This window comes from Lissotriton vulgaris, chromosome 3_1 (genome assembly GCF_964263255.1).
Source record: "Lissotriton vulgaris chromosome 3_1, aLisVul1.2, whole genome shotgun sequence".
Lineage (NCBI taxonomy): Eukaryota > Metazoa > Chordata > Amphibia > Caudata > Salamandridae > Lissotriton > Lissotriton vulgaris.
The window spans coordinates 1,079,523,086-1,079,544,033 of NC_141689.1; the positions used below are offsets into that span (position 1 = coordinate 1,079,523,086).

The 20,948-nt window shown below is 49.0% G+C and overlaps 1 protein-coding gene across 4 annotated transcripts in view; it reads left to right on the plus strand.

Moving 5' to 3' along the window:
• The window catches only part of G3BP2 (G3BP stress granule assembly factor 2), a 235,108-nt gene that overhangs the window by 54,674 nt on the left and 159,486 nt on the right, over positions 1–20,948 (plus strand). For all 4 annotated transcript variants that reach the window (XM_086961512.1, XM_086961510.1, XM_086961511.1 and 1 more), the window contains exon 3: positions 14,121–14,202. In XM_086961512.1, the coding sequence (XP_086817638.1) occupies positions 14,121–14,202 (82 nt within the window). The remainder of the gene's footprint in view (positions 1–14,120; positions 14,203–20,948) is intronic.

The window sequence follows — 20,948 nt, forward strand, 5'->3', positions numbered from 1 at the left end:
CATCAGGGAAAATGGAAACAAAAAATGTCCCGGTCACTGTCCAATCCCAGGCCAGGGCTCCTCATATCTTCCTCTGCTGGCACTCTATCCTCCTCTTTCTTCCTGCGACACTGCCACAATTCTAAATCCGCTATTCCTGTTTGCCCACCTCGGAACCTATGGTACAAGCAGACTAAGTAAGGCACCAGGAAGTGAACTTCCAACCAAATCAGTTAGCATCACTGTGCAAGTCAATTGACATAAGAACGTCATAGCCTAAAACAGCATATTAGGGAAAACTGTATCATAAAGATTTTACTTACCGTCCCAACGCAGCTATTCTGGGAGGGTTCGAATGAAGACAGGGTCTGCTAATCTTCGCCTCCGCCTCCTTAATAGAATTGAAACTTTCCTGTACGTTAGCTAGGAAATTTTTCATTCTATGTCAGCAGCGGAGGCTTCTGATTAGGCTAGTTCAAAGCTTATACACCACCAAGGAAGCCAGAGACACTACTGGCTTAAAGTAAAATCTTTTGAAGTTGGAGTCTGAAGACCAGTCTGCAGCTTTCAGAATGTCCTCCAGACGAGCCCCCAGGGAGAAAGCTTTAGACGCCATTGCCCCTCTCTCAGAATGGGCCCCAAACTGGGAAATATCTATGCCAGCTTCCTGCATAACCCAGCGCACCCACCACCCAATAGTAGGGGATGAAACCGCCTCGTGTGGTTTAGTAAGAGCAATGAACAACTGTTTGACACCCTGTGGGCGTATATCAATCGTCGCCACTTCATAGGCCTTTAGCGCCTTAACCACACAACTTTGGGACATCCGGGAATGCAGGATACAAGAGAACGTGAATCGCCCTTAGTACTTCTGGAAATATGGAAGGTAACTCCATCCGGTGTCAAGACACGACCTTTAAGGTCCAAGGCTCTCACATCTGAGACCCTGCGACACAAAATCAGACATAGCAACATCGCTAACATAGCTGAAATCTGTTTCCTCGACGGGTATTTATTGGAGGGCACTCCGGAAACAAGTTAAGGACTTTATTTACATCCCACAAAACTGAATAGCGAGGTTCCGGAGGAACTGATAACCTAATCCCCCGCAGCAGTTTGCAAACCAGAGGGTGTTCCCCTATCGGGTGGTTATCCAGCGGGGTATGACCTGCGGAGATGGCTGACCAAAAGGTATTGATTGACCTGTACGCCAAACCTTCCTTTGCCAGTGAGGCTAAGAAATTAAGGACGTGGACAATGTCTGCCCCCATTGGATGAATCTGTTGTCCCAGACACCAACCACTCCACGAGACCATGCTGATCGGTACCTCTTGTTGGTACTGTCTGCCCAGGATTTGGCCAACATGCAAAAAAGAGGATTGCTAGCCCTCCCAATAGTTTGATCTCTCAAAGTTTTGAGACTACAAACAAAAATGAATCATCTGTTTGTATGGGTAATTTTATTTAAACCCTTTTGAACTTATTTCACTAATTTTTATATCTTTTTCATAGGTGAGAAGAACACTTTACAAAGAACATTTACACATATTTACAACTACTATACAATTGACATATATACAAGTAAGCGAACATTTATACACAAACTTCTTTTACAAAAGAATATAGTGATTATGTATCCACAAATTACTCTTTGCGAAATTTCAAACCACTATTATACCCACAAGGTGAAAAAATGGCAACAATAATTGAATCTTTTCTTTGTTTGGTAATTAACTCAAAGATAATGAATAATCCCTTCAAGGGCTAGTATTTTATGGTGCCTGTTTGCCGTTTGCCGACGCGTTTCGAATCTGTTAAAAATCGCAGATTCTCCTTAGGGCTCTTTCATTGTAGATGATCTATACAAATAGAAATATAAAGGAAGTTCGTTTCAATAACTGGAAATTAATATCTTCAAAACCCCCTATGGTTGCTGAGAGTCGCTAGACTAGTTACCTTCATGAAATGGCGGTGCGGTCTCGTGGTCCAATTATTCACAAGGGGCTGTAAGCCACAGTATTTCAATGTGACAGATGACCTGTTGTGTAAAAAATTAACATGTTTACTGGACCACCCGGGGCAGCACAGTGTGACTGGCTCCAGAACAGAAAGGCTCAAGTTTCCTACCTCTGTCCGTTACGACGGTGAGGCTATGTCTAGATCAACTGTGGTCAGTATACACGTGGTACAATTCCGGTGATATCTGTAAGGCACAAAGATTGTGCTCAGTATTAAATTGAGTTTACAACCTAAACGCATTAGATTTTTGCGAGGGAGTGAAGGAAAACATACCTATTCTTGTTAGAAGGTGGAACGGAGATAATCGGTCGCAATGCCGTTTTCTCCTTATCTTTCTCAATGGGAAGTTTTAGTCAATTGCGGGGACCAGGATTGAGCTCCTCCGCGTTGTAAACAAAAGCGTGTTTCAGTCGCTTTGGCCAACAGCGTGGCAGCGTCCTCAATGTCCCTGGACTTGCCAGGGTTGCCTGTAACCTGCCAGGCCATCAGACACAGGTTGCCTGTGGCCAGGAGGTGGTGAGGATCCCCTTGAGGATTCCTGAGGAGATCTGGAACGTGGGGTAGAGGGATTGGAAAATCCCAGGAAAGTTTCATCAGAACTGGAAACCAGGCTTGCTTCTCTCCAGATCGGGGTGATCACCACCAGATCCGCCTGCTGTCTCCTCACCTGGGTTGACACTCATGATCATCGCAAAGGGGGGAAACGCATAGCCCCTCTCTTTGCTCCAATCCTGCAGAAACGCATCTGCCGCCGTTGCTTCCGGGTCCGGCCGCCAACTGAAATAGCGCTTCAGCTGGGCGTCTAGACCGAAAGCAAAAAGGTCCACTGAAAATGGACCCCATCTGTTCCCGATCGCCTCGAACACATCGGGGCAAAGTTGCCATAGGCTGGCGTCCCTCCAGTGACGAGACCACCAGTCCGCTACTCTGTTGGCTGAGCCGGGAAGGTGCTCCGCCGACAGGGATATTTTGTTGGACAGGCAATACTCTCATAGAGTCCGGGCAAGGTCGGACAAAGCCCTGGACCTGGTTCCTCCAAGGTGGTTGATGTAGCGCACCGCCGCCACATTGTCCATCTTCAGAAGGACACAGCACTGAATCCTGTCTTTCGTCCAACACCTCACCGCACACAAACCTGCCATCAACTCCAGACAGTTGATGTGAAGGTCCTTCTCTGCGGATGACCATACTCCGCCTGTAGAAACCGCACCGCAATGCGCTCCCCAGCCCAGGCCGCTGGCGTCGGATTCTATTCCAAATAGTTCAAGTTCAGCAATTTGTATAGCGCGACCGAAGATCGCCCGACCGTTCCAAGCGTCCATATGCTCGATCCACCATCTTAAGCTCCGTCCTCGCCTCTTCCGTGAGGGGGACGACCTGGGAGTAGGTAAGGCCCTTGCGGAGGTGAAAAACCTTGAGGCGTTGAAGGGCCCGGTAATGAAGGGGCCCCGGGAATATCGCCTTAATGGACGACGATAAGAGACCTAGAAACAACCCTTGCCAAGTGCCGTAACAGGATCGTCGGACGTGCCAGAGTGCGTCTCAACTCGTGCCTGATCTTGGACAATTTCCGAGAAGGCAGTGACAAGGTGGCTTCCACTGAGTCTATCAGAAAACCCAGGAACTGCATCCTCCGCGATGGGAGAAGGTCCGATTTGGCCTGGTTGACTATGAACCCCAAGGACTCCAGAAGGCTGACCGCCTTTTAGGTTTAAAGTATTTTATTGAAGCAGGGTGGGATAGGACACAGAGGGGTAAGAAACAGGTGACCCACAAGATCCGCGCACCAGTGCGCATCATACAGCCAATACAATAATACAGTTACAATTTGTAAGAGGCTCCGTCCGACTCGGGAGCATAGCTTCAGCACCTGTGGGCATGGACAGACAACGAGGGGAGGGGAGGGGGGGGGGAAGGGGAGGGGAGGGGAGGGATGAGGAAAGGAAAAAAAAAAAATCAGGGGGGAAGGAACAAAAGAAAGAACGAATGGGGAAGGAAAAAGAAAAATAAAAAGGGGGGGGGATGAAGGGAGGAGAAACAACCCCGCTCCAAAAAACCTACCTAACCAAACTGAACCCCCAACTGCCATACCCCGACCCACCCCCTGTACTGTGCCAGCATTTACAGTCTCCGCCACTGTGAACTTCTCCATGAATCTCTACTATGCAACACCAACCCCACCCACTCAGGCAGGCGGGTCCGGCGGCGGCGTCAGCCTCAACAACCGCAAATATCTAGGGCAGGTAATCTCTCGAAACTCGGAACATAACAGGCTGTGAAAGGGCTCCCACAATTCCTCAAAGGTATCAGTATCCCCCAGGGCCACTAAGGACATCTTTTCCATTCCAAGAACATGCCACAGTCTGAGCAGCCAACCAACTACAGAGGGAAGTGTTGTAGTGCGCCAGTATATGAGAATATTCTGCACCGCTGACCCCAGCGCAATTGCGATCTGTCTACCCCTCTTGGACCTAAGGGGATACATCAACCCATTCGGCAACCCCAACAGGACATAGGCCGGGAACCTAGGCAGTTCTATCCCAAAGCATTTGTCCACCTCGCTCAGGACCTCTTCCCAGTACGGAGCCAGCAGGGGGCAATCCCACAGTATGTGCGTCAGTGTACCAGTGTTGCCACAGTTGCGCCAGCACGTCCCTGGTATCGCCCTGTCCATCTCGTGCAGTTTCTCCGGAGTGCGGTACCAGTAGGTCGAGACTTTAGTAAAGGTCTCTGTGAGACCCGTGTGGTAGGCCGAGTGGCGCGCGCGGTAGGAGATGTGGTCCCATTCTTTATGACTCAGCTCGCGCCCAAGCTCTCGCTCCCATCGTTCCCGACCAGGGTTGTGTATATGAAATGAGGGGGGCTGCAGCATTCTATACAGGTCCGAGATCAGTTTGGCGTCCGACGTGCGAGTAATTAACCAACGCTCATACTCCGTGATTTCCCTGTGTGCCGCGTCGCGCACTTGGGGTTGTAATGCCCAGTGGCGCGCCTGCATGTATCGCATGCGTTCCGTCTCAGGGAGGCCATAATCCCTCTGCAAGTCCTGGAAGGAGACAACTCCCTCGGGGGAGTACAAGTGGTACAGAGTGCAGCAGCGGGCCACCCGCCAGCGTTCATAAGCTCCCTGTTCCAGCCCCGGGCCGAAGTCCGGGTTGCCAATGAGCGGCGTGAAGGGAGAGGGGAAGGTAGTCAACTCGCATCTGGCAGCCACCGAGTCCCACGTCTGGAGCGGGACCCGCGTCACCAAGGACGCGTAAAGATTGGGGGGCCGATGGGCTCGCCTCAAGAATGGTCCTTCCTGCAGCGTCCTACCCGCCACCGCCTGATCTTGGAACAACCAGTGTTTATCAGATTCCCACCGGCTCCATTCCACGAGGTATCGGAGCTGAGCGGCCTGAAAATATTTCCGTAAATCCGGTATCCCCAGCCCTCCGGATTCCGGCGAGAGCATAGCGATGCCCCTCTTGATCCTCGGCCTACGGCCCTGCCACACGAATCGCGCAATGGCAGTCTGAGTCTCCGCGAGCCACCCCGCAGGAGGGTGGAGCGGTAATGCTCTGAAGAGGTAAAGCACCTGAGGCAGAAGGGTCATCTTCACTGCGGCCACCCTACCCAGTAGCGACAGCGTGCCCCTATCCCACCGGCCCAATTCCTCCTTGATTTTAGTGCCTAGAGCTGCGTAATTGGCCTTAACCATCTCCGGGAGGGAGGGCGCCAGCAGGATCCCCAAGTACGGGATCTGGTCCTTGGACCAGCTCAGAGGGTAAAGCCTCTGCAGTTCCACTCTAGTGGCAGCAGATAGCGAGATGTCCAGGGCGGCCGACTTACCCAGGTTCACCTTAAAGCCCGCCACGTCAGCGAATAAGTTCAGTTCCTCCACGCAGGCCGGTAGCGACCTCCGCGGGTCATCCAGTGTCAGAATGACATCGTCCGCGTACAGGCTAATCGCGTGGCGAAACCCGCCCATCTGGACCCCGATAATGTCAGGGTTCTGCCTAACCCTCTGGGCAAATGGCTCCATGTACAAGGCAAAGAGCAAAGGGGAGAGCGGGCATCCCTGTCTCGTGCCCCGTTCAATGGGGAAGGGTCGAGAGCTGCCGCCGTTCACCCGGACCACCGCAGATGGAAACCGGTAGCAGTTAAAGATCAGGTGACGGAACTTCTCCCCTATCCCAAATTTGCTCAGGACTTTCTCAAGGTAGGGCCAATGCACCCTGTCAAAAGCTTTCTCCGCGTCAATGGACAGGAGCATCCTCTCTCCAGGGATCCTAGAAGCCTTCTCGAGAATGTGCGTCACCCTCTTCGTATTATCTACCGTTTGCCTACCGGGCACGAAGCCCGCTTGGTCCGAGTCAACCATGCCGGGGAGATGCAACGCCAGGCGTGCCGCCAAGATACTGGTGAACACCTTCAAATCGGTGTTCAGCAGCGAAATGGGACGATAGGACCCACAGGCGGACCTGTCCTTGCCCGGCTTAGGGATCACTGAGACCGTGGCCTGGAGAAATTCGGAGGGGATGGCTCCCGGCTCTGCGAAGGAGTTAAAAAGGCGAGTCAGCAGAGGCGCCAGCTCCTGACAGAAGGTTTTGTAAAACAGCGGGATGAAGCCATCCGGACCCGGGGCCTTGCCCAGTTTGAGCCGGGATATCGCCGTGACCACCTCCTCAATGCGTATGTCACGCTCCAGATACTGAGCCTGATCCTGAGTCAGCGACGGGAGCGGAACCGAGTCCAGGTAGTCCCCCTCAGCCTGGGCCGAAGGGGGCTCCCCGGAGTAGAGGTCCGCATAAAAGCCGCGGAAGACATCCGCTATGTGTTCATCGGTCGTGACTCTGCCTCCGGCCGGGTCCAGCAGTTCCTTCACTCGGTGCTGCTGGTGCTGCACCCTGAGTTTGTTAGCCAGGAGCCGCCCACACCGATCGCCCCCTGTGTAATATTTGTGCTTCAGGCGGAGCACTGCGTACTCCGCCCGGTCCGTGTCTAGGGCTGCCAGGAGCTTCCGCGCCGCCTTCAGCCGCCTCCACACCCTGGGGGCCCCTGTCCTGTGATGAACCTGTTCCAGCTCCCTCACCTGCCGGGTGAGCTCATCTCTCTTAAGTTGCCGGTCCCTATTCTCGGCAGCGGAAATCGCGATAAATTCGCCTCGGAGCACGGCCTTAAGGGCCGCCCACTGTGTCGCTCGGGAGGTATCCCCATTGTCGTTCACGGTCTGAAAAGCCAAGATGGCCGCCCTAATCTGATCCACCACCGACCGCCTATGCAAAAGCGTATCTCGGAGCCTCCAAACCCCCCTCGACCGAGCCACCGGCGGAAGAGTGAAAGCGCCCTCAACTGGGGCGTGATCAGAAAGAGAAAGGACCCCCATGTCTGCATTTGAAGCCAAAAGGAGCAGCGGGCCTGACACTAGGAGGTGGTCCAAGCGCGCATAAGATCTATGGGCGTGTGAGAAATAAGAGTATGCGCGGGTGGTGGGGTGGAGGCAGCGCCACATGTCATGCAGGTCCAGCTCCGCAAGCCGAGTTCGAATCGAGCCCGAAAGCTCACCCAACTGCTGACGCCGCTGCACAGACCTATCCAGCGCCGCATCAAAAACCAGATTCAGATCACCCCCCAACACTATGTGCCTATCAGAGGTGGATGCAACGTCGTCCAAGGCCCTGTGTAAGAATTGGTCCTGATGATCATTGGGGCAATAAACGGAGCCTACAGTCAGTGCTAAGCCCCCCACCTTGATTCTATATACCAGGAGTCTTCCTTTCTGCTCCGCCACCTTGCTCACAACCTCGCCCCTGAACCTTCTAGAAAACAAAATGGCCACCCCTGCCGTCTTGGAAGTGCTAGAGGAGAATAGCTGTGTGGGGAACTTGGGGGTTCGCATCCACGAGCAGTCCTTAGCCAGCAAGTGGGTCTCCTGCAACAGGCAGATATCCGCTTGTGAGTTTTCCAACAGGGATAACACTGCCCGCCGCTTAACCGGATTATTCAGCCCTTTCACATTGAGAGTAAGCACCTTAAGAGCCATCAAAGAGAGAGTTCAGGGAGCACATATCAAAAGGCAAAGCCCCGTCAGCAAACACAGAAGGCACCCTTCGAGACCTCAAAACAGAGCAACGTCGAATCAACCATTGGCACAGTACAGTCCCCGAACCCCAACACCCCACGACCAAAACCCCCCCCCCCCCCCGCCCCTACACCAGCAAATCCACACCACCCCCCGCTACTGGCCCCCCCTCTAGGTCCCAAAATCAAAACAGCTGCCCGTCCGTCCCAACCCCTTCCCCCGCTTCTCAAACTTTTCAAAAAAGACATTGTCCCAGTCCGGCCCAAAACGGGCAAGGCCGTGGAAAGTCAACCTAGTGGACGTCCAGCCACCACCTTCAGCACTCGCCCTCCCTCCCGTGCCACCCCCCGAAACCCCGCACCTGCAATAAGAATGAGCTAAAGTAGACTCCCCCCGGAGTGAGTTCAGGCCGTCAAGGCCACTTCGCCATTCGCCGCCACTCTGGAGGCCTCCTGGATGGCAGCCGCCATTTCAGCCCGGATTGTAGGCGAGCCCGGGCGCTCCGCCGGGGGAGAGGCCCCCCCCTCAGCTCGTTGCCAGCCGTTACGAGTGCTGCGCCTCCGTCGCAGGGCCGGGGTATCCGTGTCCGTTGCAGTGAGGCCCAGCACCGCGCAAACATCTTGAAGGGACCGAAGTTGATGTAGGACACCGTTCCACCTGAAGATCAGGCGGAAGGGGTGCCCCCAGGAGTACTGTGTTTCATGCTCCCGAAGGAAGTCCGTAGCGATCTTGAAGGATTTCCTCTTCTGTAACGTGACTGTGGATAAGTCCTGAAACAGTGTCACAGGATGGTCCCGGAATCGAAAAGGCTGCTGCCCTCGTGCCTCACGGAGGATCCGCTCCTTCAAAGGAAAGTTCGGGAGGAAGGCCAAAATGTCCGGGGCGGGCGCCGTGGCTCTGCGGGGGCGACCCACCCGGTGTGCCCGGTCAATGCGAATCCGAAAGTCCTCCGGCTCTCCCAGGATCGCTCGGAAGAGGGCCACCAGATATGCCGTCACGTCTTCACCCTCCTCACCAGACGGCACTCCGCGGACCCGTATGTTGTTCCGCCTGGACCGATTTTCAAGGTCCTCGGCGTGGGCCTGTAGCTCAATCTGTTGCTCCCGGAGCCGTAGGACCTCCTGCTGCAGATGGGTGATCTCCTCATCCCTGGAGTGGCCCGCTTCCTCCACCGTGTTCACCCGATCCCCCAGGGAGTCCATCTCTCTCCTCACGTCGCGGACTTCCCCGGCTACTTCATTCTTGAGTGCTTGGAAGTCTTCCCTCAGGGAGCTAAACAGGGACTCGAGAAAGGACCTCGTCACCGGGGGCTCTCCACCTTCTGCCCCCCTGGTGGGTGCCGGGGAGGTCGCGGCCGGTTGAGCACCTCCGCTGCGCAGGGCGCCCCGTCCCAGCATCTCCGGCAAGGTCCGGTCGCCTCTTCGCTGTCCCCTGGCATTCGACATTATAGAGCGAGAAAGGGCACTGAGGCTCGCTGAACAGCAGAGAAAGCGGCTATATGCCAGCCGGGAGTGGTCGTAAAAAGCGCCAGGAGGGATGAGCTGCCCGGCCGAACTCCACAAAATGGCCGCTCAGTAGTGTCGTGGGGACAACGCCCAAGATGGAGACCCTCTCTCCTACTCCGATCCAAGAACCAGAAATCCGGTCAGGGGGCTAGGTCACAATGCAACAGCCACCGGGGTCCGCTGCTTCAGGGAGAGATCAGCCTCGGGAGACTCGGTCCCCAGTTCCGCACAGATAACCAGCCGGGGCGACCTCCAGCAGGCCTCGTCAAGCCACGGGCTGGCGTAGCGAGGTGGCACCGACTCCGCCACCGCTCTGCACCTCCGCTCCGCTCCGCTCCGTACAGCCGCTGCTGGACAGCTCCAGGCCGCACGCGGAGCCGTCGCCGAATCCCACACCAACAGCACATGCACCACAGCGGGCTTCACACCTCAGAGGCCGATCGCCTCGTCGCGCACCGAGGGTCGGGAGACTCGCGGCTTCCAACTCTCACTCGGGTCTTACAGCGGGGTCCGATCTGGGCTCCACCGGGCAAAATCTCGTCCCCGACGGCACAAACCAGGCTCAGCAGGCTCTCCACACCTCCACCGCAAGCACCAGGCTCGGTGGCCGCGTGATCCGGGGGGGAATCAGCGGTTCCAAGCGGTGCAGGAATTCAGGGGTCCGGGAGCCCTCGGCAAGTGCGACCGCTCAGCCCGCCATCTTGGCCACGCCCCCGGCTGACCGCCTTTTGAAGGTGGACCAGCAGCTTCTGCAGACATTGATTCAGGAGGAGCATGTCGTCCAGATAAATTATAAGACGGATGCCCTCAGTGCGCAAGCGCTCCACCACCGGCTTCAGCACCTTGGTAAAACACCACGGAGCGGACGACAGTCCGAAAGGAAGGGAGGCAAACTCGTAAACCTGTTGACCCCACTGGAACTGAAGAAAACACCTGTGGGGAGCGAAGATGGGAATCGTGAGGTAGGCATCCTTCAGGTCCAGCCGGACCATCCAGTCCCCCTCCTGAAGCAGATCCCGCAGGAGGTGAATACCCTCTATCTTGAAATGGCGGTAGATAAGCCAGCCATTGAATTCCTTGAGATTTATCACTGGGGGATAGCCCCCGTCCTGATTCTCCACAAAAAAAAGATTGCTGAGGAAACCTCGCGGGTGCAGCTCCACCTGCACAATAGCCCCTTTCTGTAGGAGATCTGCGACCTTTGTCTATCAGAGAGCATTGGTCCAGCATGAAGCCAATGGGTCTGGGGCGAACGGACTGCCTTGGGAGTCCCGAGTACTCTATTGGAACCCTCAGACGGTCTGTAAGACCCAGGCGTCGGAGGTGAGCGAAGACCATGCCTGAAGAAAAAAAACAGTCTACCCCCCACTTTAAGGCCCTGCACATTTTGAAGTCTCACCTTTGTGATTATTGTAGCCGCCGTCTCCTCTTCCTCTACCACCGCGGCGGTGGGGATAACCTCTGGTCTGGTAGAAGTTTCCGAACTTGTCAGGATTCTGGTATTTACCCCTGTGAGAGTCGCCCTGCTTGTAGGAGCCTCTGTTATAGGGTCTGCCAGATGAGCGGCTCCTCCCTCGACTGGCTGCATCAAAAAGACGTGGTGTGAAGATTCATTTCACGGACGTCTGGGCCTTGTCCAAAGAATTAAAGGTATTTAAGAATTTACCCAGTTCTTTGACAAACTGGTCCCCGAAGAGGTTAGCCTCCGCCATCGGACCTGCCTCAGATGTGTTTAGTTCACCCCCAACTTCGAGTCTATCTTAATTAGAATAGATCTTCTCCTCTCCGTAGAAATTGCTACATTCGCTTTCCCCAGGAAAATAATCGCCCTTTGCGCCCAACCGGAAAGGGTCTCCGGGGAAATCGGGGATCCCGAGGCCTTGGCGTCTTCGACCATGTCTAAGATTTTCGCCAAAGGCACGGCCGTGTCCAAGAGTTTATCTTGGCAGGCCCTCCAAGATCGGTCTATGCCCTTCTTGGGGTCCTTCAAAAACTTTGTGAGGAAGGTGGACATTTTGGGGTCAATCTCTGGGGTAACCGTAACCTTACCCTCCAAGGTGGGGCGCGGGCACTCTACCCGAAGACAACTACGCACCTCCTGGTCTAAAGGCTTACGAAGCCTGGCCGCCATGTATGCCGCCACCTTGGGAGCAGGAACCCAGTGCGATGAGCGCGGGTGGAGCAACTCGTCCGGGTTGAGCATGTCTGAACTGGGGTCGGAGCCTGACTGCTGGGTGGGATGTACTAGGAGGAAGGGGTCCCAGTGTGGACAAGAAACTATTTACACACTTAAATGAATTAATCAGAAAACAATCATTAGATCCACAGAGTTTTATTCACTGAGGGATCAGATGTAATGAATACACATAGCAAACAGTCAGCTGTATTCAAGGTCATACAGTGCCCCGGGAGGGAGGAAGGAAGTGATAAAAGTGAGGATAAGGGAGTGGTAGGATTATGTGACAGTAAAATCAAGCATTTGAAAATACGTTTGGCTGTAATTTATATAACAGCAACGGCCATAATGAAGATGGCGACCATTATTTAGAAAGGCATACTTCACAAGGTATAATTCATCTACACAATATTGGCGTGAGGTTGCCACAAATAGAACAGTCGACGTTTCGACCCTCTTAACAATGCAGGAATTGATAATATCCTTGCTGCGGGGTCTTCATCAGGACCAGGGGATTGGGGCAGGTAACCTAATGGAAATGAGTATAATAAGCTAGAGTTAGAGGGTACTATTTCAACCTCTTAAATTTATCACATCGGTAGTTAAGGCATTAATGAACATGCTAGTTACCTAATGGAAGTTAATATATTCAGCTAAAGTTAGAGGGGTACTATTTCAACCTGTTGAATTAATCACATCGGTAATTAAGGCATTACTGAACATACTAGTTAAAGGAGAAAATTGGAAAATATCACTGAACATGGGGGTGTAAGGCAATGTAATTTAAAATTTAAAGTACCGTAGTGTAAACCACGTCTATAACATGAAAGGCAGTAATACAGGTTATTAGAAGGGAGGACCCGAGCGTCCAGATCGGAAAATTGGCACGTGTGTAGGCGACAGAGCCACTCACATGTAAGGCGTGTTGTAATTGAATTACCTGGGATATATTGGACATAAGTTTGGATTCGGTCCCAGTTGTCATAGGAGAACCTGGAATATAGTGAATAAGACTATCACATGCTATTCCAATGCGCATTGTCATCACAGTAACTTAAAAATTCGGAGGGAGACAAACGACCGGGTTAGAAGTCCTCCATTAATTAAGGCAACGTCAATAGTCGGGCTGCACCTAAAAAGTAATCTTGCACTAATTAGAGGTCTGTACAGAGGAAGACTGTCGATCAACAATACGGCAATATCCGTATGAATCCAAAACAATTAGGCTTACCGATCGCTTCAGAGAGCACTCGCGCGGTGCTGGACAGATTTAAGGCATCGCGGGGAATGAATCCAAAGTTCGTCTAGTGGGTCAAAAAGGTGGGACAATGAATAAAGGAATCGGACATTAAATGATTTAAGGAATGGTGGCGGAACAGGAGGGGAGTTATACTCACTAGGTTTGATTTAATCAGAGAGCTCCGTGCAGGTGTTGGCGATGCGAGCTCAATTTCCTGGTTAGTGAAATAACCATGGTGACGTGGTCACGTGGTGTTCGAGTGAGCCATGGAGCCTGAAGACAGACTACGAGTTGCGTAACTAGCCAAGTGGCGTTGGTAGTGACAATATTAGGGACACTGGAAAGGCAAGGCAATTGATGAATAATGCAACCGTATTAAAATACAAATAAAAGAGAATCCATCATTATAATGTCAAGAGTCAAAAAAAGGTGAATTGACATAAGGAATATAAATGGTACAAGATTATCAGTGTCGGAAATACATTGGGGTCACAAAGTCAGAGGAACAATGTAATCTCAGACCGCCAAAAGATATCTGCATGGCGTACCTCTCTAACATGAGGGTAAAGCACATAGCGCGGCCAATTAAAACATTTAGTTACAGACAACATGTCATTTATTGCTGCAATTTTAGCGTACCTCTCAAACATGAGGGTAAAGCCATCTTACTGATGCTCAAAAATATTTAATAAAAAGGACATGGATTTCATTGGGAGAAAGTTCATGCTAAGAGTAAGACAAATGTTTTAATTGATCACTAAGCGACTGAATCCATGTGGTTCTTTTTACTGTATGATTAATGTAAACCTTTGCAATGGATGTCAGCCCTTTGAGAAAGACCTGGTATATTTTACCTGTTATGAGTGTCTTAATTGTGGGGACACTTATGATCCGCTTTTTGTAATGACATATGACTGGAAATCTGAGAAAATGATTTGACTTTTAACACGCTGAATTGTTCACTGTGGCTTTTGGAAGTGTTCATCGATATGCACTCCAAGGGTCTTTACATCTTTTTTCCCAAGGGTAGTAATTTAATTGTTATTTTTGTACCTTAGTTTTAAATGGATATTTTTGACTTTTATTTGTTTATACAGCTGCACAATTAATTACCAGTGTGTGCTTTTGTCATTGCAGATTTTATGGGCGTACGTCTTCTTATGTCCATGGTGGTCTTGATGCCAGTGGAAAACCCCAAGAAGCGGTGTATGGCCAAGCTGTATGTATATATTCTTTTCGGTTATTTAAAAGGATTACCTGTGAAGTGGCAGTTTTGGGAAGGGCTAGCGGCTAGAACTGTTGGCCGTTGTTCTCTGGATCCAGGCTTGAATCCCATCTTTGATCACTGACTCCGCATCCTGTGATTGAAAATGACCTAACCTCCAGTGCATGATTTATTTTATGAAGCGGTCTAATGTCATAGGAACAAGTTTGCACAATACAAAACTGCAAAAAATCTGGTGTTTTGCACAAAGTATGCTTTTCTTCGAAGAATGCTCACATTATTTTGCTGTTGAAATTCTTCAAGCTTAAAGTAATTATAGCACTAGACCTGTTTCAGAACATCAGATTTGCAAAAAAAAGTAACCATCTGAGGTAAGTTAGAACACTTAACATATATTTGATGCATGCTGCTTACCAGCAAGGAGTCTGAATCATTTTTCTTTCGGTAGGTGAACTGCATTGGGTATGGATATAAATAGGAATCAAAAACGAAAATGTATCCATTTCAAAATTGTGTGATGAATTCACTATTGACTGATAAATAGCTCCAATTTGAGGCTTATTAAAGTTGCATATCTGAGTCGATTTTGTGAAAAAAGATCTAGGATAATTGAGTACCATTTAATAATCGCTGATCTGTCTGGACATCAGTCCTGCAGAAAACCCTGTTGTTGGTGTAATCCAGATAACTTGTACGGTCAGTAACAGACTAGGGTAGAAGAAATCTATTGTGTCCAATTTCAAAAGAAGCCTTCGTCTACACTATATGCATTATTGGCAGTTAGTTTGTGTCTCCAGAAATCCCCAAAAGTCTTTTAGTGTAATCTTGGAACGAGGTTGTGGTGGCAGTGGAGAAGGGGCTCCCTAGAAACAGCAACAACATATATATGGCTCATGAAATTACCTACAAGGTCAACAAAAAGTGATTCTTTGGTTAATGACCTCTTTACTCTTGAGGAAGCTCTCCTAAGAGGAACAACATTCAGAATACCGTTTGAAGTGTCTTAGTCAAGAGTGCCTGGCACTTGTAAAATTTCATTGTGAAAGGTGCTTTCTAGACCACTTTGGCACCAGCTGTTCTGGAACTGGCAGTGCACTTTATCACCATACCAGAAGTGTCAAAGGGAGTTGCAGCACCAGAGTTTCACTCACTGGAGCAAGTTAAAATACTGCCCGTATGGATTTGGATTACCTCCTGACTGCCTGATGCTGTTTGCAGTAAGCACAAGATATTTGGTGTTTATTTTTTGTTACTCCTGGCAAAGCTTTAGAATAGTTATGGAAGGGAGAGAAACCTTTCTTCCTTCTGTGATTATGATTTCGCTGACCACTCATTTTCTGTTTGGCAGATACTATTTGCTGCAGGACTCAGTCCAAAGATTTTCTGAATATCCGCCCAAAAAGAAGCGCAAACACTTTAGACGTGCATCCGCTAAGAGGAGTTCTTCAAGCCTACAAATACTTCTTTGGACTCTTCTTGAGGCAGTTATGATGGTACCATCTCACTAGATAGGAGGTGTCTAGAAGGAGATCGTAAAGTTGTCCTGAACTGAATGCTGACAATGGGACTGGAAAGGCAAAGATTATACCTCTCAAAGATACACATTCTTAGATAGCAGATTTCAGCAGTGTAGTTGTACATGCACTCGTCGCAGTAGTGGAAAATTACAACCATCTGAGGTTTCATATAAATCAACAATGATTCTTAAGTGGAAGAGGATGCCAGCCACCATTTGCCTCCGCTGAAGCATCTTATTCATCATCCAAAGAATTACTCTATCCCCTTTACTCTAACCTATCACACCCTGTGGTTAGCCACTATTCTGAGAGAAACTTTCTCCATACCTACAAGAGTGCTAAAAACACATTTAAGATTAATGGCTTTAATATACAGCTCTGATTGCTTGAGCTCTGAATGTAAATTTGTTTCTGAATTAGAAACTTATACATTCCAGGGAACCCCACGGGCAGGAATAAAGAATAGTGCACCTTTTACAATAAAAACAGGGCTATAAAAAGTGCTGTGAATGCACAATGACCTCTATTTATGTTTGGGAGTAAAATAAACTTTGGAAAAGTTGAGTCCTATTTTGGACCCGAGAACAGAAAAGGATGTACATTCTTTAAGAACTGCAGCATGGTCAAGCTAATGATGATGCTGAAGTGAAAGTATATCCTTCAAGGGAGAAAATCCTCTGGTTGAGAGAAAGACAAACCGCTTTATTGATAACCTCTTCCCTTGGGTCACTGGAATCCGCCCATAGCTCTTTCTTCTTAGCCCCCTCACTCTAGGCTCCCCTGATCCCTGCAGCCTAAAAAGTGTGCAAAACAGTGTTTGCAGCAGTATTGCTGTGAACAAGAATTACTGAACCGATACTAAACAATGTTCCAGCAGACAGTACACTGACTGACAATAGTGCCAGACATTACCAGCTAAGAAGGGATGGTGTCAGTTTCAGAGACTTTCTCAGGGAAAACTGTCCTATAAAGAATTCTTGCATTGTATTAAAAATGCCTTGTGATATGGGTGTGGTTGTTGGCTGACAACAATTATTGAAAATCCCATGTTAACAGAGTAAAACTTAAATGTTTTCTCATCCTGATTATCCATAATCTGAATCTTTACTTAGTTTGTGAGCAGTCCACCTGCTTTCTTAGGTATCGAAGGGTTGTCCCTACCAGCAACAGAAGAATGTAATGCCTCAACCATGCTCTAGTTTTAAGATTAACTGAGAGCTAAATTGCCAAAGCTCTGCACTCTGAAAAAGGGTCAGTCTTTGAAAGAAGAATAACCGTGCAGTGGTCTTTCTTCTTATTAATGCTGCTTAATGTAGTCCACTTTTTTATTGTTTTTGTTTTACTAAAACCTACCAACTTTTATTTTTTTATTTTTTTAAGAATATGATATATATATATATATATTTGCCACAAGTACCTTTGTACAAAGGAAACACTTGAACACCCAGCCTTCTTGCAGTTACATTTATTTGGCAAATGCATAAACTAAGCCTGGGTGTTAAAAGTGTTTGCTTTGCACAAAGGGACTTGTGGCATTATTACAGAGGACCGCCCATGACAGGAAACAGGCGTTTGAAGGTGTCGGGACCACAGACGGATGCCTACCTCGGGTCTTATCATAGTACCCGCTAAAGATGTCTACTTATGCTTTCTGACCTACTTTTGGGAAGACACAAATATAGTGGGAATAAAAGAACTATACCTATAAAGACAGTTTCTGGGAACCTTTATCGTGGAATTAGTAACCAGTCAACAGATTTATACAGAGCTGCAGTGAACCATTTTAATTCTGAATTTTTATACCCTAAGTTTGGCCCGTACTGAGAGTGTCAGGAGCTACTAGAATTTACGTTTCCACCCGTGCCTATACTTGATCTCAAAACTCCACTATACAGGTCTTTAATTGGACTAGGGAGGTTTGGCTACCTAATCCGGACCAAGATCCATAGCCTTTTCACCTGTAACGCGTACTTGGGGATTTACAGCTTTTCGTCACTTGGGAGTTGGCAATCGGACTACCTTCCCAGGCTCACTACACCTTAAATGTTCGAGCATACTGGTTTCTAGCGCTGACAAGGGATTCTCAGCAGTCTGAGACTATAGAGCCACAATTGAAGCATCCTGCCGGGCTCATCTGTCACTACTGCAAGCCTTGAAGAAGTCACGTTGGTGATGAAACGCACGTTGGCTGTTTCTGTGCTACCAAGCCAAGAACTGAAACTTCAATTACATCAAAAGAAGCTGTGTTTTTTCTGTATACTAAGACTGTTTGAAATCCATTTTAAGGCGTCTTTGATGCAATAAATCACTGCTTAATCATTCAATTCTATTTTGTTTACTACAATTCCCTACTTTGAAAGTTTTCTCATCATCATATGATGTGGTCTTTGCGAGCTAAATTTATTCACTAACTGTACCTATATCATTCAGAGTGCCGAGGTTCAGTCTTTCATGCATTTTGCGCAAGCATTTTTGACCTGTTCTAACCAATTCACTTACCCTCAACGTTGTTATTCGATCGTGCTTCCCATTCTCCGCAAATCGTATCGGTTTCAGGAAAATCTTTCGATCCGAAACTTAGTGGAAGACTGTCTGGCCTAGCCGTGTTGGGCAGTGGCGGCTCCTCTATGGGGGCGTTTGGGAGCCGCCCCACTGCTTTCTCGCACGGCGAGAAAGCAAAAGTTCCTAGTTGAGAGTGGGCGGTGTTACTCGAGGGCAGGGGTGAGTGGCTTGCTCACAGTTGTTAATACTGTCTGTTTGGGCGGCCTCAGGCTGCCCAAAGAGACAGTATTAACAACAGTGAGCAAGCCGCTCCCCCCCCTGCCCTTGAGTAACACCGCCTACTCTTCCTGTTCTCTCTGTATGCTGCAGAGAGAACAGGAGAAGCAGCACCCTGGGACTTCGAAACGCAGGATGGCGGGAGTCTGGAGTCTCGGAACTTAAAGGCGGGAAGCAAGTTAAAGTTTTACTTTAATACTTTTATTATTTATCCAGCCCCCCCCCCCCCCCCCCCCCCCCCCGGCTGTAATGCCGGCCGCGACTGGACAGGCGGCGTCACCTATTTCTCTCAAACATTGATCCTTTATTTATCTTCATTTTATAAAGGTTTATATAGCAGAGACATGACCTGTGAGGGTATTAGAGTGCTTTGAATCGAGTCACTACTTGCTGAGGCACTGTACTAACAATAGTTGTGATTAGGGCCGTGTTTGTATTCTGTGATCAGGGTGATTGTTGTCTAAACTGCATAGAAGGGTCATATCTCCATTGGCTGATGGCAGTTACCACATACATCGTGCCATAGCAATGCTCCGTGGCCGGGTACGTTTACTATTAATGCATAACTCGGCCATACATATGATACATTGCAGGTATTACCTGTACTGCCATTTAGTGATTTGTTATTGGTACCTCCACGTGTCCGTGTGTTGTCTTTGTGCATTGTTGCCCATATATGTTTTCTGTATTGTATTTTAGTTGCACTTATATAGTGCTCCACACACCCCTAATGAGGCACAGAGGCACATTTGCTGTGCAGTAGCGGGCTTCTATATAGGAGCATCCGTTATATGGGCGGGATAGAGAGTGTTTTGATGTGTGTGAGGACCAGAGATGTGCTTTTATCCTTTTTTTGTTGCTGCACCTATGCTAAAATTTGAAGCAAAAGTTGGAAAGATGGCACATGTGAGCATTAGATGCTAGTGTAACTGGATAAAGGGATAAGTGTGTGAGTTCCTTGTGACCTCTGTGGGGAATGCTTTGTTGTGAATGTGTGGCTGAGAATGCACAAACCATGTCACCATATGCGTGTAAGTCTGTAACGCAACTGATGCTCATGTAAAGCCCTTTGATACCTTTGGGTCGAGTATGCTCTATATGTAACTCAAAAAATGAGTGTACGATAACATTTATGCACGCAGATACCTACCCCTTTTGAATTGGTCTAGAATAAAGATTTTTACCCAGAGCATAGGAAGCACCCAGAGATGAAGGATGCTTGCATTGGTGGGGATTGGCGGGGGGTACATTCTTACACACACTTTAGTAGAGTGCATTGCACTGTTCTACCTAACATTATAGACTTGGTGACATAAATGTGTGTGTGAAATGGGATGGGGCCACACCCTGCGTTCATTTGTATTCCTGCGGTCCTAACTCTTTAACCTGTAGTTGAACAGTATATAGCGGCTTGAAGTGGTGTTGAGGCACATGTTAGCACTATATTAAACTCCCACTCAAATTAACACATAGTGGCTCTGAAGCACCCATGAGAGTTGATATCACACCACATAATTAAAGGGAAGCTGTCAGTCATTGTTTGTGTGGAGGGAATCTATTTAGTTTAAAGCAAAAAGAGGATGGGGCTGAGGTGCGGTTGATGAAAATGTGAAAAACGTGAATAGTTGCAGGATTATGTCCCAAGACTCTCACAAACAAGAGGCGCTTAACCTGTATGACTTTTAACCTCACCTTCCAGGGCATCCAAAGGCAAGAGCCTGGTGTTTTCTTCACCAACAGCTTTACAGCAGGTCCTGCGAGCCCTGTATTTATGGCCTGACAAATAGCTTGAATAATAAAACTTGTTCGCCAAAAGCAGGCTCTTCCACCCACCGTTTACAAATGTAAGCAATAAATTCAAGCCATTTTTTCAGGACATAACCAAAAACACGGACTGCCTGGTAACATTTCAGAGACATTGGTCTGTAGTTTGTTTTATTGTAAAGCACTCTAACCCCTTTAGGTAATGTCTGCGTGTTATAAAACTTCTTCCATTCTCAGATGTGCTTTAAAATGCCCATTTGTGCACTTTTTTTCTCTCCAAATTTCCCAGGTGGAAAACCTCCCCTCCGAATCCTGTTCACATTAGTCCCCAACTTTTACGCACTACCACTTTCAGATGTCACCAGCCGCCACTGGCGTTAGGCCATCTCGCAGTCGATGGAACGGACTCCATTTAAGTCCTGTCTCTGGTGCCACGGCAAGTACCTGCGCATCAACTCGCACAAAGTGTGCAACTTGTGCCTCTCCCTGGAGCACGACGAAAAATATGGTTATTTGTTTAAATCGTTCCGGGCTTGATGTCATGAAATGCAACACCAACACAGCGGCTCCATTCCGGATCTCTTTGGAGAAGATTCCGAACAAGACGTCGGAAACGCACAGGGAGCGGAGGACAAAGAGGAGCTCATTTCATGTCAGAAGCCGACTCCTACCTGGACGAAG